The 17,806-nt window shown below is 45.9% G+C and overlaps 1 protein-coding gene across 2 annotated transcripts in view; it reads left to right on the top strand.

Moving 5' to 3' along the window:
* FGD5 (FYVE, RhoGEF and PH domain containing 5) overlaps positions 1–17,806 on the top strand; it is a 153,042-nt gene that overhangs the window by 119,315 nt on the left and 15,921 nt on the right. For both annotated transcript variants that reach the window (XM_045022692.1, XM_045022691.1), the window contains exons 11-14: positions 1,267–1,338; positions 2,930–2,998; positions 11,459–11,542; positions 12,647–12,726. In XM_045022692.1, the coding sequence (XP_044878627.1) occupies positions 1,267–1,338; positions 2,930–2,998; positions 11,459–11,542; positions 12,647–12,726 (305 nt within the window). The remainder of the gene's footprint in view (positions 1–1,266; positions 1,339–2,929; positions 2,999–11,458; positions 11,543–12,646; positions 12,727–17,806) is intronic.

The following is a 17,806-nucleotide window of genomic DNA, read 5'->3' as shown; positions in this document are numbered from 1 at the left end:
CAGAGTGCCCCAGGGGTCCTGGGGCTGGTTTTGTTCAACATCTTCATTAATTAACTGGATGATGGGATGGATTGCACCCTCAGCAAGTTCACAGATGACACTAAGCTGGGGAGAGAGATAGATACACTGGAGGGTAGGGATAGGGTCCAGAGTGACCTAGACAAATTAGAGGATTGGGCCAAAAGAAATCTGATGAGGTTCATCAAGACAAGTGCAGAGTCCTGCACTTAGGACAGAAGATTCCCATGCACTGCTACAGGTTGGGGACCAACTGGCTAAACGGCAGTTCTGCAGAAAAGGACCTGGGGATTACAGTGGATGAGAAGCTGGATATGAGTCAACAGTGTGCCCTTGCTGCCAAGAAGGCTAACGGCATATTGGGCTGCATTAGTAGGAGCATTGCCAGCAGATCGAGGAAAGTGATTATTCCCTTGTATTTGGCACTGGTGAGGCCACATCTGGAGTATTATGTCCAGTTTTGGGCCCCCCACTACAGAAAGGATGTGGACAAATTGGAGACAGTCCAAGAGAGGGCAACAAAAATGATTAGGGGTTGGGGCACATGACTTATGAGGAGAGGCTGAGGGAACTGGGCTTATTTAGTCTGCAGAAGGGAATAGTGAGAAGGGATTTGATAGCAGCCTTCAACTACCCAAAGGGGGGTTCCAGAGAGGATGGAGCTCGGCTATTCTCAGTGGTGGCAGATGACAGAACAAAGAGCAATGGTCTCAAGTTGCAGTGGGGGAGGTCTAGGTTGGATATTAGGAAAAAACTATTTCACTAGGAGGGTGGTGAAGCACTGAAATAGGTTACCTAGGGAAGTGGTGGACTCTCCATTCTTAGAAGTTTTTAAGGCCCAGCTTGACAAAGCCCTGGCTGGGGTTAGTTCTGCTTGGAACAGGGGGTTGGACTATATGACCTCCTGAGGTCTCTTCCAGCCCTAATCTTCTATGATTCTATGATCCGTAATGGGCACTGTGTGGGGATAGGAAGCAGCAAGTAGGAGTATCATGGACAGACAGATGTATAGCAACCCAACCATAGGTGGGGAAGCAGCTCGATAAAGCCCCACAAAACTGTTAGGCCCCAGTAGGTCAATCTGGTCCTAATATCACATTTGGCCCAACCTTGTCTGGGTGTCTCTGCTTTGACTCCAAACTGCTTAATGTCAATGTTATCTCTTGGTGGGGAGTGAGGGGAGGGTACGTCTGCTTGTCTAAAGAACAATCACCATCCCACCTCCTAAACTCTCTTTCTCTCCCTCAGGAAAACTTGCAGAAGCTGGTACACATTGAGCACAGTGTCAGGGGGCAAAGCAACCTCCTCCAGCCAGGAAGGGTGAGTGCTGCAGACGGACCTCCTCTGATAAGGACATTGTTTTCCACCAGCTTTATTTCTGTCTGGGTGGATGGCGAGATTTCAGCCCTCATGTCTACAGGTGTTGTTTACTGGGCCATTCCGATAAGAGTTGAAGCCCTGGTTTATGTAAAAGGCCTTCACTCTGCCAGCACTGAGACAGACATGCCAAGTGTCTCTTGTTAGGAGTGACAGAGCAGCCCCTATTTTCTAAGCAAAGGAGCAATCAGTTTCCCACTGTAGCTGTCCCCAAAGCTCACCGGTACAGTGTATTTCATTAGAGTCGCTATCATTTTCCCCATAATGTCCATGTTTAAAGTTCTCAAGTGCTGGCAAGTACAGACTGTCGGCCTCGGAGCTTTGCAGTTGTATTTGGCTGGGTGAAGAGCTTGGAATGAGGGGAAATGACTTGTTTTCATTATTGTTATTCTTCTCATTCCCCAGAGGTATTTTTCAAGTAATATATAATTTATAAGTGATACAGAAATAGAAGTGTCTGTATCACATACAGACACACACACACTGTACCTAAGTATCTCTTCACTAGCTTTGCCTTGTCTTCCACATCAGATTCAAGTTGCTTGTCCTCACTTTTAAGCCTGCACAGTTCAGCTTCCCTCCCCGTATCCCTCAGCTTAATCTTCCTTTCTTGAGCCCTACAAACATGAAACTTCCCTTCAGTATAACAACATCTTAAAACAAAAACTTTATGTAACTCTCAAAATGTTCACACTACTAACCTAAGGAACCGCAGAATCTCACCATTGCAGACCTCATCTACCTTTTCCTCTACCATGCTAGGTAATGTTTTAACTTGGGGCCTGATTTTTACCATCCCTAACGCATGAGATTTGCAGGATTTGGCCGTTCTGTAAATTATTCTGGAAGGGCACACTAGGTCAGATTCTGATCTCATTTACAGCAGTGTAAATCTATATTAATTCCATTGACTTCAACGGAGTTACTCTAGATCTACTCTCGAGTTACTGAGATCAGAATCTAGTCCATTGTCTTGACTGGTGTGAGAAGGGCCATATGTATCTGTGGTGCTGCATAAATAATAATAATTATATAAGGAGAGAGAGAGAGAGAGAGACTATATGTCTATGTGTGTGTTTGCATATATGCTGTGATTCTAATACTCTTGCAGCCCATGTTCACCTGGTGTTTGTTGGTTCATTCTCATTGTAGGGGATATTTAAAAGGTGAATGTCCTTTTCTCGGAGTCCGTTAAATGTTGACTCCACTACCCTTGACAGAGTCATTTCTGTATAAACACAGCGGATAGTGGGGAAGCGAAGTAAGCAAGAAACTGCCCTGTCTCTGACAAATGTATAGTACTGATATGAAAATAATGGTAAAAAGTTGCAACACTGACACTTGGCTGACCCAGGACAGATAAGACTGATCTGAATAATGAATAGACCTTATTATCATGAGGAGGATCAGGCTAGAGAGACAGGAGTGTTAGAATCTCTTCCAGTAAAGGCAAAAGCATTTAATTCCCTCCGTTCACTTTGAGGGTGTTCGGTGTTCACAATAATGATACTGACGCCCCTGTTTCTTCCCTCAGGAGTTTCTGAAAGAGGGAACACTGATGAAAGTGTCTGGGAAAAACAAGCATCCTCGGCATTTGTTCTTGGTAAGGATATTTCATTGGTTTGTTGCCTTTCTCGTATCATATCATGGGTTTCCATAACTACTAACGAGACTGAATATGGCCCTGAACTACAGCTGAGCTTGTGCATATTGGGGCTGCCAGGTAATTTAAATAGCACTGGTGACGTAACGTATTGGCATGTGTCAATGAGTGAGATGTTGACTTCTAGGATGTAATTTTCAGAAGGGTTCAGCACCTACAACTGGCACCAGAATTTCAGAAGAGCTCAGCATAATGAAAGTGGCTCTGACTTTGGGTTAACAATTAATTCAGTTTCTCCTCAGGTTGAATCTCCCAATCTTCCAGCCTGGTTTGGTTGCTCCAGTGATTTGACCTTCCAGCTAAGCCATTAAAGAAAAGAGTTCACCCTTTTCAGGGTATTCAAGTCCAAAACACACACACACACGAGTCTTCCACCCCCAGTCCCAAGCTGGGCACAGCCCCTCCGGCCTGAGGGTCGGTCAGGAGGAACTTCAGACACTCTTCAACCTACGCTTTGGGCTTTGCTCTCACCCCTCAGTCCCTCCTGGGCTCCTCTGAGACCCTCCCTGCTCTCTACCAAGCAGTGACTCTCAGGCCTTCCTACTTAGAGTCTCCCTTTTCTCCACAAATTTCTGTCTTATCTCCACACCAGAAGGCCAGACTTAGCTACATGATCTGTCTGCACCATGACTGCTCTTTTTCTCCACCATGGAAGGTGAGCTAAGGGTGTCATAGGTGGAGCTGGACCCATCTCCCCTTAAAGGGCCAATCACCCTGTGAAAGGCTGGGTGCTGAAAACCAGACTCTAATTGGGGGAACTAAGAACTTGAAAATCCACCCCTGAGCTCTTTTGGAAATTTGGTCCCTCGTGTCTGACCAACAGGGAGGATAAGGAAGCCACTACTAGCAAGAGCTTAAAAAAATTATTTTGGCTCAAGAAGTAGAGCCTTGTTTTTGGAGCTCAAGGATGTGAGTTCTAGTCCCAGTTCTCCATTTGTGCATGAGTGTATGGTATCTAGTTATTATATCTGTTGTCTGTGGCACATTCTTTCTTCTGGAAACATAGCATCTCTGCACATTTGGCTAGAGGAACTGCTGCCCCAACATCTTTTCTAATGTGTTTTTTGTTGTGGTGGTTTTTTTAACATTAATGATTTTCCTTTGTATTAGGTAGTATTGGCTAATGGCTAGAGCAGAGATCTGGGGATCAAGACTTCTGGGTTCTATTCTCAGCTCTGCAGCTAGTTCACTCCATAACTATAGGCAAATAATTTTGCCTTTCTGCATCTGGTTTAACCCCTGTATACCCTGGGGATAATGATACTTGCTTGCTTTCTAAGGGCTTGTGATGCTTAATTTATTGATGACTGAAAAGTTCTTGAGATCCTCAAAGGAAATGTGCCATAGAAATACTGAGTAGTGTTATTACAATACTGTGTTGCAAAATTTAATTTAAAGTCATGGGATAAATGCTTAAAATACTGTATTTTCTGCAGATTTTCTAAATCTTGAACAGGGAAATTTACACTGGGGCAAATATTAAAATAAGAGAATACTTATACCAAAGTCACATACTTTGCCATGGATTCTTCATATTTCCTCTTCTGATTATTATTTCATAGTTATGTGAAAAAACTTCCTTGCTCACTGCTCAGCTTCTCTGCCTGCTTCATCATGAGAGGCTTGATTGATTTTGTGTGGGACACCATGCTGCCCTTATGCTTCTTTGATGGCCTCATTGATTTCTGCAAAACTCAAACTTTTATGTATTGGAAGTAATGGGTCTAGCCAAAATCTTCATGATGTGATATCACTGCAGTGCTCTTTTATTGAATCTTCCTGGACAATCTGAAACAATAGCACTACTGCCTGTGGCAAAATTGCCATTGATTTCAACTGGACCAAGATTAGGCCTTAAGAAAGTGACCCATCCAGCTCTATGGTGGTTAACTCTGAAACCTACTGATGCCAGTGTGAATGTTGATATTGTTAATTGTTTTGCTGCTGATTATTTTAGCAGAAATAGCTAACTGTTTTGGTGCTGTGTGTGGATTTTGGAATTGTGGACAGAATTTGAGCAGACTGCCATGATGTTCATATGGTCATAATTCCACCATCAGAATCTGTGGCTATTACTATTATGGCTGAACTACAGGACCAAACAGGAGGAGCAGGAATCAGAGAGAGAGAAAATCTAGTTTAAGTAATAAACAGGGATAGGAGAGTAATTTAAACTCATGGGGAAAGGTAAGCTGAGCCAAGTTTCAAATAAGATATACTTGAAAGCTTATTCCTCAGCTTGAAAGTCACAGAGGCAGAAAATACTACCAACATGAACGAAGCACTGAAATAAGTGTAAATTTATTATTAGGGGGCTTTGTGGTGGCAACTACCAGTTGAGGAACAATATCACGCTTCATCTAAAAATTCTGCTGCTCAAAGCTGGGTGTCAGCTGCAGACAGTGAAATAATCCCTTGGCAGATGGAGATATTACATTGTGTAGCCCAGTGGTTCTCAACCTGTGGCCCATGGGCCACTTGCAGCCCAGTCAGCACATAGCTGCGGCCCATGTGACATACTCAGGGCCACACAGGTAATATATATACGGTGTGACTGCAGCCCATATAACACATAGAGAGCTGCATATGCAGCCCACGATGGTAAATAGGTTGAGAACCACTGTTGTAGCCCATGAAAAAGGGGGAAATGATTGCAAAATAAAATAACTCTCATGTTAAACTCTGAATGTGTTTGCATTATCTCCCTGTCCCCAGTAATACTGCAGAATCTGTCAGTCACTCAGGGAGTGTGCTTATTGGACTATTTGTCCTGTTAAACCAGCAAGGAGACTGCTGCACAGCTCTGGCACTTATCTAATTCTTCATATATAGCACATCTCCTATATGAGCCCTGAACCCATACCGTACATCTCTGCCAGTGCAAGCAATCCTGGCCTGCAGCACCCCATCCAACCACCAGCACTGGACATGTATCCATATTACACTTGGCTCTGCCAATGCACTTCATCCTTGACCTGCAGGACCTTGCAATAGCAGTCCTGAGGCCTTAACTGTACTAGAAAAAATAATTTAATACTCTCCCAAAGGAGGGGAAAGCCTAGATTTTAAAATCATCATTCATTCAAAACCCTGACAAAACTTCTAAGGGTGATATCCTAATCCTATTGAAGTTGCTGGCAAAACTCCAGGGGGACCAGGATTTGGCCTGACATGTTTTGCAAAACGTAATTTTCAGATCCTTTGCGGATTTTTTATGGGCCCTAATGTGTCAATTGCTATGCCAAAAAGTGCATTAAAATGGGATACGTGTGATTGGGTTTTGCTTTGATTTTGTTTGGGTGAAATAAGTAAATGTGTCTGAATAGACCTAAAAAAAAAAAAAAATCGGAAGAAAGGATTGGATTTCAGAAGTGCTCAGGAGAGGCCTAATTCTGCTCCCATTGACATCAAGTTAGGCCAAAGCGAGGGACGGCTCCAGGCACCAACCCAGCAAGCAGCTGCTTGGGGTGGCCAACAGTGAGGGGCGGCACGTCCGGGTCTTTGGCGGTGGGTCCCTCACTCCCTCTCAGAGCAAAGGACCAGCCACTGAATTGCAGCCGAAGACTGAAGCGGTGGTGGTAGAGCTGCAGATTGTGATCACGGCTTTTTTTTTTTTTTTCCTTTTTGCTGCTTGGGGCAGCAAAAACCCTGGAGCTGGCCCTGGCCAAAGCTGAGTGCTTTGGAGAACCTCTCCCAGAAAGCACATGCTGGAGCAAAAGCCTGAGAAGGGATTTTATCCCCCAATTTACCCTAGAAATAAATCAAACTCAAGTTGTGGTTAGAACATGCTGTTAAAATGGTGAGTGTATGTGTGCCATGCCTCATGTGTTTCAAACCACGCTTTGTGTAAGTCTTGGTGTTGTGTGTATTTGTGTTCACATGTGGGGCATAGGTCTGTAATGTGTGGTTCTGTGTGTGTGTATAAGCAAGTGTGTGGCATGTACATGCATGTATTTTATGCAGGTGTGTAAACCTGCGTAAGTTGATGAATGTCTGTTGTGTGTATTGCGAGGCTACTGAGCTGGCTGTCTTGTGTAGGCCGATGGTATTGTTGAATCTGGTGTTTCCTGGCAGGATGTTTGGTGTGTTTTGCTGGGCGCCTGTTTCCTGAGTCCAGTCTCTGTTTACACGGATGTTGGAGCCTCTTTGCAGAGAGCACAGAATGGGTCGCTGAAGCTGGCAGGCCTCCTAATCACCCCCCGACTACAGGACTCTTCAACTCAGACACTATCTCTTATCTCACGTTTCCAAGAATTTCTCTACAAAAGCTGCTTGTGTTGGATGTGAGGCGGGGGAAGCTGCCATTGACTGGGAGATTTTGTTCAACACTCCAGACAACCAGGCTGGAGTTTAGCAGGATTCTGAGAAGTGAGCCTGCACCCTTGAAGTTAATAAGAGTTTTATCATTGACTGAATTGGGAGCAGTATAGGGCTCTTAGAGAACAAACTTAGGACAATCAAATGTGTGGCAGAAGTTTCTGGAGAATAAATGCACTGGATGTAGTTAGTATTAGGGGTGGGTGAACTTGTCAGGCCTAATTTTGAATCATAGGTTTGGAAATTCAATCTGAACTCAAATGTTATTCGTTTCACATCACACTTAGAAGGGACTGTGATGAAAGGAACCGAGGGAGAAGAGTTAGAGCAGGGAATGTATTTGTGGAGTGTGTGTATGTATTGAGGGGCACAGAATAGAAATACTGGTTCCATCAATATCTCCTGTGCAGTTCAAGAACCACAGACATTTAAATCCCTCAGTGATCTCTAGCACTGACTTTCGTTAATCTCACATCCCTACAATACAGTATGTATTGCCATGCAAACCTCCATGACAGTTGCATTCACTGTGGACTTCCTGATCCCAAACTGGTGCCCAACTGACTAGTAACTATCCAAGGCAGCCAATTTGCACAGGACTCTCTTTTTTTTCTGGAAGTTTTTGTCCTTGTGGTCTGGCACTGCAGTATTGAGGCTAGCTCTCCTTCAGCTTATATAGTTACTTCTGTTCATCCCAAGTCTTGAGAACAACCTATTCCACCAATATGCAGTTGTCGTCAGGACCCAAAACCTGTGCTCCACCTGGTGACTATCACCCTCGGGTACTGCATGAAGTTGGCTATGCTGGAGCAGATGGTGCCTCACTATTATAAAAAACACTCCATCAGCTGCTATTCTTGGTCTCTGGCTCATCACAGGCACTGCCAGAAGGGCCTCCACCTCCTTGCCTCAGACGCCCAACAACTGGTTTTCAAAATTTCAGTAGAAATCAAGTCAATAGGAGTTTTACCATTCACATAAGTGGAAGCAATATAGGGCCCATAGAGGAAAAATACTGTAAAATCCTTAGGACAATCAAACAGATGGCTGGAGTTTCTGGAAACCAAGCAAGGAGTGAGAGCTGAGCACATTCATTCTGGCCGACATTTTGAGAAAAGGCCTAGGAAATGGAGTCAGCAGCCAGGATTTTCCAAGGGATTGGAGCAGTTTGATCTCCGCTACCACAATTCCCCTGGGATTCCTGAAGGCTGCCAGAAAGTCTTTCATTACCTTTCAGAAGCCACTACTTCGAGAAGCTGTGCAGGGATAGGTACCCAATGGGCAGTGCAACTGCAATGGTGTAGAAAAGCGTACATGGGACAAAAGGCAAAGCTACAATTGAAATACCCCGGCTACTATGGACCACTGGACTGCTGGTACTAAGACTAGTACTAGCCAACCAATTCATTTACCCGCAATTCAATTCTCTAGTGTAGACAGCCAGGGAAAGCAGCAGGCAGGGCAGCGCCTCTGTGCCTCTTTTACATAGCATCCCTCTCCTGGCAAACAATGAAATGTTCATCCTAATTTCATTGCAAGGAGTCATTGCTAGTGGGATCTTATAAGAGATTGGAGCCACATTTCTCCTCTGTGCAGCATGGCAAAACAGAAGGAAAAACAAACTCCACCTCCAGTGGGCAATTACAAAACAAAGCCATCATCAATGATTAATAAAATCTTGGGATACTAATCAGAGCTGCCATGGCAACAGTATGCACTTGGGCTTTTTTTAAAATATTTTTTTATAAATAAAATAAACAGGGTTTGCAGCTAATGAGGCACAGCAGTGCATGCTAGGAAGATCCTATGTTTTTTATGAGATTTTTGTGTTTGTGTGATTTAGTGCCCTTCATTCGCTGCCTTTTCTGTGGTTTGGAATCACCCCGAAGTATGTGGCACTGTTAACTGGCAAAGGAGGAGACTGCTTTCTTCTGGAATCCAGTAACCTTTGAAAATTCAAGGGATGCTTTCATCCCCCAACTCTCTGGCAGAATCTCCAGGTGGAGGTGAAAGTAAACAGAAGAGAATCGAGGTCATTTTCAGATGATAATAAAAAAAACAAGTGTTTCTTTCTTTTTTTAGCAATTGCTGCCATCCCAGCTGATACTAACTTCAATTAAAAAGCTCATCCCTCCAGTGAGATCAAGCAAACAATAGTTTATTCCAGTTGCTTTTCAATGAACAGTTTGATACGTTTACCTCCCTTAACCTCTCTGATCCCCAATTTCCAATAGGCTGTGATGAATTCCTCTCTGTAGCTAGCACAGCCCCGGTTAAACTGAGAATCATAATATGATCAGTACAGTCCAGATGTCACTGCACTGATTAGATTAATGTTAGCACAGATGGTAATTTATGAAGCAATAAGTAAATGGTATAAAAACTCCATGACAAGCCATTTGTCACCCAGTTCTATGGAAATTCTATTGTTATACCATTAGAGGAGTAAACACTTCACTTCAGAACAGAGAGACTACAGCTTGAGACTTTTCTTCCTTCTCAGAGTTATAGTTTCAATGTAATAATAATACTTTTCGTCTGAGGATCTCAAAGAGCTTTACAAATACTAATGAATTAAGCCTCATCACTGGGATGTAGGCACCCCATTTTAAAGATGGGTAACTGAGGCACAGACTTGCCCAAAGTCAGACAGTGGCAACACCAAGAACAGAATCCACAGGTGAACTCCTGACCTCTTTGAAGTCAACGGGATCTTTGCCATTGACTTCAGTGTAGCCAGGATTTCACCCTACGAGTCCTAACTCCAAGTCTCCCTTCTCTAGCCACTAGAAACTGTTCTGTCTCTGCAAGAAAGCTAACCACGACCTTCTAAGAAAACATTCAGAGGGTCCCAAAGGTTCCATTTTTTCAGGCAAGGGCATTGGTGGAAGCAGAGGAGGACAGAAAAACATTTAGGGCCCAGCAAAGGAAATGACTAGGTGGCAGCTCAACTTCTCGTGATGTCCAGTGCCAATGACATCCTCGTGATCAGGAAGGGGGTCAGCAGGGTTCAAATCTAGATCCATTGAGCCCGGCAGAGTTACACCAGGGATGAATTTGTCCCTTTTTGTATGAAGCTATTTTATAAACCAACAAGTTCCAGGCAGGAAGATGGGACTTTAAGTAGCAGATGGATTTTTCTCATAAATGGAAAAGAGCTCTCTCAGCCCTTTGGTGTATATCAGATGCAGCACAAGCACTCAGTGATATGGTGGTCTGTTGAAGATAATGCTTGTAGGGTTAAGTCAGACCACAGTAGGGCCTTGGAAAATATCACAGTAGGGTTCCTGGCAGCTTCCCCAAGATCACTGCAACTTACACCCACATTTCACTGTTTTCACTGAAGGGCCGCAGAGAATGGAAGACCATCTGATTCTGTGGGGTCTGTACATGCCAAGGCCCAGCCCTAATCACATTTCATTGGCATTTTCATTGGGGAGATAATGCAAGGTTGTTCACAGCTCAGTGTAAAGGATAACATTTTCAATACTAGGGGATGGCATCTCCATTGCCTTTCCCGAGCCAAGGGGGACCGGATGTCCTGATTTTATAGGGACAGTCCTGATTTTTGGAGCTTTTTCTTATATAGGCACCTATTATCCCTCCAATTTTTCACACTTGCTGTCTGGTCACCCTACCCGAGCCTCTTGCACCCAGTCTCTCAAGATTCCTCTGATGGTGGATGCCAAAGTTTCTCCAAGTTCTGAGTACTAATGTGTATGTGCAATGGCAAGAGCTCCAGAGCCACAGGTTCGAAAGGAGTTAGCCGGGATGTGTATGTGCTGAGATGGTGCATTTAGACCATCTGTAGCCTTTCCCTTAACACAAACAGCCATTCCACCTACACTGAGCACTTAGTAATTAACAACAGTCGAAATGTGCCTGAACCAAAAGCTAAACACTCTGGAGCTTTGTAGAAGTTTGGATCTGGATCTGAATTTCGTGGCTCATCCCTGTCTTTAATAACAATTCATGCAATTCGTTAAGTGACTGCTGGCTCTGGGCATCCCTCCCACCCAAGAATAATGGTTAGGCTTGCAAGACATATTGCAAATTATTGATTTTGCCTTTCTCTTCACATAGATGAATGATATTCTGCTGTACACGTATCCCCAGAAGGATGGCAAATACCGACTGAAGAACACCTTGGCTGTGTCCGGCATGAGGGTAATGCTTAGTTCAGACGACGACCTGGCATTAAAGTTTATTTGGGGCTTATTGGCTGCCTTGTTAATGCTTTGCCAGTTTATGTCTCCTTTCCAGATGACTGAAAGGAAAAAGGGCATTTTATCTAATGAGTCCCTTGCGTGTTCCAGGAATTAAAGAGGAAAATATGAAGTACACAAATAAAAGAATATCTAAAAGGTTGCAGATTAGCATGACTGCCTCATTTGGGCTGGTGATGAATAAAGCAAACCAAACGCAAAGTTACTATCTGATCATGACTTTTCACAGAAGCTAAAGAGGGAAAAGACATCCCATCTAGTCCTTTTCCCTCTCCCTGTTCCCTACAAGATACTAACCAGGGTTTTAGCACCTCCTAAAAATTCACACTCACGTCATTCCCTTCTCCGGGAGCTTTCACGTCCATCCCCTTCAGCCTATGGGGCAGACCACCCTGCTAGACCAAGGCTGAAGTGATTAGTTGGAGATTCCCTGTGTTTTCTGTGTTCCACCTGGCATGTTGGAGGCTGAGTTTGGAATCAGGCTGGAGAGCTGGGGGTTGGGTGTGGGTTCTGTACTTGAGATGGAATGAGATCAGGATGTTCACCTAGGGAGCAGTTGTGAGAAGATGCCACAGCTGAGAGGAAAGAAGGCTCAGACTGGGGACCTGTCAGGGGTAACAGGACACCAGACCTGAACACCCACTAAGTTTGGGTTTATTTAAATCTAAATCTGAACACAAATTTTGTCCCCTATCTTTATAATGGGCCAAACACAAACTCTGGCTATACCTGTCTCTATATCCAAGACATCACCATAGTATCTATACATGGAACACACCCCAAATTGGCAATAATATGGACCAAAAATCCCACCAGGATCAGCGCAACTGACCCTGCACCCCACTGTCACATTGTGCTGGGCTGCCCACTACCTTGTCCCCACTAGCCTCTTAGCAACTGAGAACATCATGAGTACTAGACTTTGATGGTTAACACTCAAACTATTGGAGTTTCACAGATCCCTGTGCATCAAGAGTTTTACCATGTGCTGACCATAGATGGTTTAAATCACTCTGTCCTTCATTTACGTGTCATTTGTTTCTAGGTCAGCCGCCCAGTGACAGAAAAAGCCCAAAACGTCCTGAAGATTGAATACGCTGAACACTGCCTGACCCTGTCAGCAAGGTATTCTCTCATACCAGCCATGGCAGAGGGTGTTTATTTTAGCTATATCTCTAGACCAGTCCAACCACTGTCCAAGACTTAATTGGTGTCCCACTTTTTTAAACTCCATTTCAATCTATACAATTGTGACAGATAATGGCCAAGTGCTTGATTATAAAGAGGGCATTCATTTCAGTGTAAGGCTCATAAGACACAACTAATTCAACACTTATAATGAGTAAAAAGCTGGGACTCAGCACTTGATAAGATTTTGAGCAGAGTAGAAAATCCATTTCTAATAAGTCTGAGCCTTCTTCCTTGATCTTTTACAACTTTTTCCCTGTCACACTGAGAATCCAGCTTTGTCTACTTCCCCTTTATAATTTTACTTGTCAGTTCACATCACTGGGGTTACCCAAGGGCTAATGAAAAATAGTAATTAGCTAATTCCACGCCATAGATTTAAAGGCATTTAAAGGTACTTAAATGACAGTTAAAACAGAAATTAAACTTTACTGACGATGTAATGAGGTCTTTTTGTTAAAAGGAATTTTCCTAATGAGTTTGGACAAAGTTGGTACGGATCACAGTCAGGGAGGGCATTCTCTGTCTTGTGATCACATGCTGACAGCAGCGAGAATTTGTACATTAATTTCTGAGCAGGAGGAGAGAGTATACCATGTTCTTCTTGGTTTTAATTCCAAAGGTGTCAACAAGAGAGACAACAACAAAAAAGGGGCAGTGTATGATTTTCAGATACATTGTTTAAAATTAAAATAATTTAGTCTCGGTGACAGTTGATCACGCTGATGCGGTTATCAAAGTTTTGAGAACTGAAGTTCCCATCTCAAGTCTCCACCTACAGTATGGGTGGAAGCACAGCAGGCTTCCCCGAATGGCATGCACACTGGAACCAACCTAATAGACTGGGAGGGTGATTTCTTTTCAACACACTTTGAAATCTAAATCCTTCTCTTATAAGGAACATATGTCATCTGCGCCCAATGCTCAGAACTCTGCCAAAGCCCTTGAATTTAGTATCTTTTCACACTAAGAAATAAGATGTCTGGTACTTTTATTATCAGTATTGGATGCCCATCCAGTGCCCCTTAGGGTCCAAAGGGTGCATCTGCACTACCCACTGTCAGTTTAAAAAAAAGCAGGAGGTATATGGATTTGTTTTGGCTGGAACAGTAAATAACTAGACACCTACTGCCTTAGTGTAGAGAAGTTCTAATGCAAATGAAGTCCATGTGTCAAGGCAGAGATTTACTTTGGAGCATACTGAGAGCTGTGCCTGGAATTAGGGTTGCCAGGTGTTCGGTTTTCGACTGGAACGTCCAGTCAAAAAGGGACCCTGGTGGCTCCGGTCAGCACTGCTGACCAGGCCGTTAAAAGTCCAGTCGGTGGCACAGTGGGGCTAAGGCAGGTTCCCCACCTGCTGTGGCTCTGCGCAGTTCCCAGAAGCAGCAGCATGTCCCCCCTCCAGCTACCTGGCTGCGCCTCCACATAGCCCAGAGCATCCTCCTATGCCCCAACCCCTCATCTCCAGACCCACCCCAGAGCCCGCACCCCCAGCCAGAGCCCTCACACACCCCCACATCGCAACCCACTGCCTGAGCCCAGAACCCCCTCCCACCCTCTGAACCACTAGCCCTAGCCCGGAGCCCCCTCCTGATCCCCAAGCCCTTCGTCCCTGGCCCCACCAGGGATGGGGGACACGTTGCTGCTTTCAGGAGCTGCCTCAGATAAGCGCTGCCCGGATCCTGCACCCCTGACCTCCTCCCATGCCCCAACCCCCTGCCCCAGCCCTGATCCCCCTCTTGCCCTCAGAACCCTTCAGTCCCAGTCCAGAGCATCCTCCTACACCCCAAACCTCTTATCTCCAGCCCCAACCCAGAGCCTGCACCCCAAGCCGGAGCCCTCACCCCCCCCCACCCACACCCCAATCCCCTGCCCCAGCCCTGATTCCCTCCCACCCTCTGAACCCCTCATCCCCAGCCCCACCCCAGAGCCTGCACCCCCAGCCAGAGCCCTCACCCCCCCCCACATCCCAAACCACTGCCTGAGCCGGAGCCCCCTCCCACCCTCTGAACCCCTCAGCCCCAGCCCCACCCCAGAGCCTGCACCCCCAGCCGGAGCCCTCATCTCCTCCTGCATGCCAACCCACTGCCTCAGCCCAGAGCCCCCTTCTGCACACTGAACCCCTCATTTCTGGCCCCATCCCAGAGCCTCTACCCCCTGAGCCAGCCCAGGGAAAATGAGCAAGTGAGTGAGGGTGGGGAGAGTGAGCGACGGGCAGGAGGGGAATGGAGTGAGTGGGGACAGGGCCTTGGAGAATGGGTGGGGCAAGGGTGTTTGGTTTTGTGTGAGTAGAAAGTTGGCAACCGTGGCCTGGATTCTCCATTGTTCTTTTTGTGCTGACTTGCAGTTGGTGCTCTTGTAAAGGCTGAGCCAGTGACTCCAGTGAGAGTCATGTGTGAAATTAGGGCTTGAAGCGGAGAGGCTGCCCTTTGGGTACTAGAGGTAGATAGTGCTCTTTCACAGGGGTCAGTCACAAGTACAAGGAGCATCTCCCTCCTTGTGCTGTTCACTGAAGGGCCAACCATAAGTGAAGTCCCTGCTAACACACCCTAGGGCAGAGGTGGGCAAACTACGGCCTGCGGGACCGTTCTGCCCGGCCCCTGAGCTCCTGGCCTGAGAGGCCAGCCCCCGGCCCCTCCCCCACTGTGCCCCCTCCTCTGCAGCCTCAGCTCACTCACTCCTCCACCAGTGCAATGCTCTGGGGGGCGGGGCATGAGCTCCTGGGGCAGCGCAGCTGCAGAGCCCGGCCTGACCCGGTGCTCTGTGCTGCACGGCTGGCTCCAGCCGGGCGGCACGGCTGCCTGTCCTGGTGCAGCCATGCCACCAGTGCTCCAGGCAGCACTGTAAGGGGGCAGGGAATGATGGAGGGGGGTTGGTTAGAGGACAGGGGGGTGGTCAGGGGACAGGGGGGTGGATAGGGACGAGGGTTCTGGGGGCAGTCAGGGGACAGGGCGAAGGGGTGGTTGGATGGGGCAGGGGTCCCGGGGGGGCAGTCAGGAAGGGGGGGTTGGATGGGGCGGCGGGGAGCAGTTAGGGGTGGGGTTCCGGGGGTGGTCAGGGGACAGACAGGAGGGGTGGAAGGGGATAGGGTCCCGGGGGGCCATCAGGGGCCGAGAAGCAGGGGGGGTCAGGTAGGGGGCAGGGGCCAGGCCACGCCCGGCTGTTTGGGGAGGCACAGCCTCCCCTAACCGGCCCTCCATACAATTTCTGAAACCCGATGCGTCCCTCAGGCCAAAAAGTTTGCCCGCCCCTGCCCTAGGGCACAAGTGACCTCTAGGCGGCAGAGAGGGGGCCTGGCTATTGCCCCACTTCCTCTCTACTCTGGCTGACAGAACTGACCACAGATCGGAGAACATGCTACACTCTCCTAAGAGATGGCACCACGGGTGCACTCCACAGGGCACTAGGGAATGCCAGGAGGCTTTGGGCCTCCCTGAGGTAACATGACTTCCATTGTTTCTGGGTTGATACAAGCCGCTGACAAGGGCCAATTATCAGCTGCCAGCCCTTAAGGCCTTTGCACTTGGATGAGGCAAGAAATAGACATAGAGGAACAGAGAACATGGCATAAGCAGCAAAGACCAAGACCACAGAAAAGGCACTAAAATGATGATAAGCAGGACCTGTGGTTCTGGTCCATACAGCACTGCTGTATGAAAAGATGGCGGTGGCAAGCACTTGCATCTACCACTGAAAATGTCCCACCCAGAGAGCATAATTCTTTGGCTTACAGGGAGCAGGTGATGGTACTGAGCATGCAGCCCTTGCAGAGAAGAGATGGATGCTGCTATACCTTTACACACATTTCAGAATCCCTTCTTCAGACACAATCGTAAGCAGGTGGTACCCATATGAAACCTAAATAAGGTTATGTCTACACTGCCGTTTGGGGGGAAGGCATTGCAGCACATGTGGACATATCCATGCTAGCTTTAATCTAGCTAGCTCACGTACTGATAGCAATGAAGCAGCTGTACAAGCCCACCCAGTACTCATTCAAGCAGCTAGCCTGTGCGGTCACGGCTTCACGACTATTGGCGCTCATGAATGCTACAATCACACTTCCAATTGCAGTGTAGACACACCCTAAGAAAGCCAAGTGAGAATGCAGTCACAGTACAACGATACAGAAAGGCTGCAGTGGCATTACAATCAGTGACAGAATCCTATTCCAGACCAAGTCAAGTTTTTACTAACAGTGACTTAGCCATAGGCCAATATACAGAAAACAAAAGTATATTCAAATAAAACTGAAAATTAAATCCATAATTATAAAATACAAAAATACATGTAAATATAGATTTTAAAATACATAAACCAATAAACCATACATAATCACTGTGCCATTTTCCTTATTTTAGCGGCTGACCATGCAAATAGGGCAATCTCTTGGATCACAGGTACTATGTCTGTTCCTAATAAATACTCTGTTTTCTGAGAGACCATAGAAAAAGGCATCTGGGCTAAAAACACAGAAAGCCCTTTTGACCTCAAGTGGCAAAATAATTACAGTGTAATAAATAGTGGGGTAGGTCGTTCACCTGCCCTGAGCCACATGGACAAAGGCAGTGGCTTTCTCAGTGCCAGCATATCAACCTTCTAGGAAAACTGTCTGCATGGATTGAAAATGGAGAGCTGCAAAGGCCCTCCTTAACATGTTATTACAACAAACTATCTAAATATCTGGCATACCCTTTTTAACAAGGGGGACGAAGGTGATGTTTTTGACATAGAAACAACCGCCATATCCATTTGCTTGCTAATATCCTCTATTTAATTACACATTAATTTCACATTTTTAAATTTATATCAAATCATTTCCAAATCTGAGAAACCTAAAAAATGCAAATAATATTGAATAGACTCTAATCAAGGAAATTACATGAGAAAGCCCTACTGAGCTGTTTCTCTAAGCTTAACCTTGACAAACACTGTGGATGCATGCTGAATGCAAAGCCAAAAGTTAATATTACTGTACTGCACTTTGGACAGACTAGAATTCATGCCTGTCCTGCTC

This window comes from Mauremys mutica, chromosome 7, assembly GCF_020497125.1.
Source record: "Mauremys mutica isolate MM-2020 ecotype Southern chromosome 7, ASM2049712v1, whole genome shotgun sequence".
NCBI classification, from domain to species: Eukaryota; Metazoa; Chordata; order Testudines; family Geoemydidae; genus Mauremys; species Mauremys mutica.
Note: the sequence above shows the minus strand (reverse complement) of the source record. Positions and strands in the feature narration are given on the sequence as shown.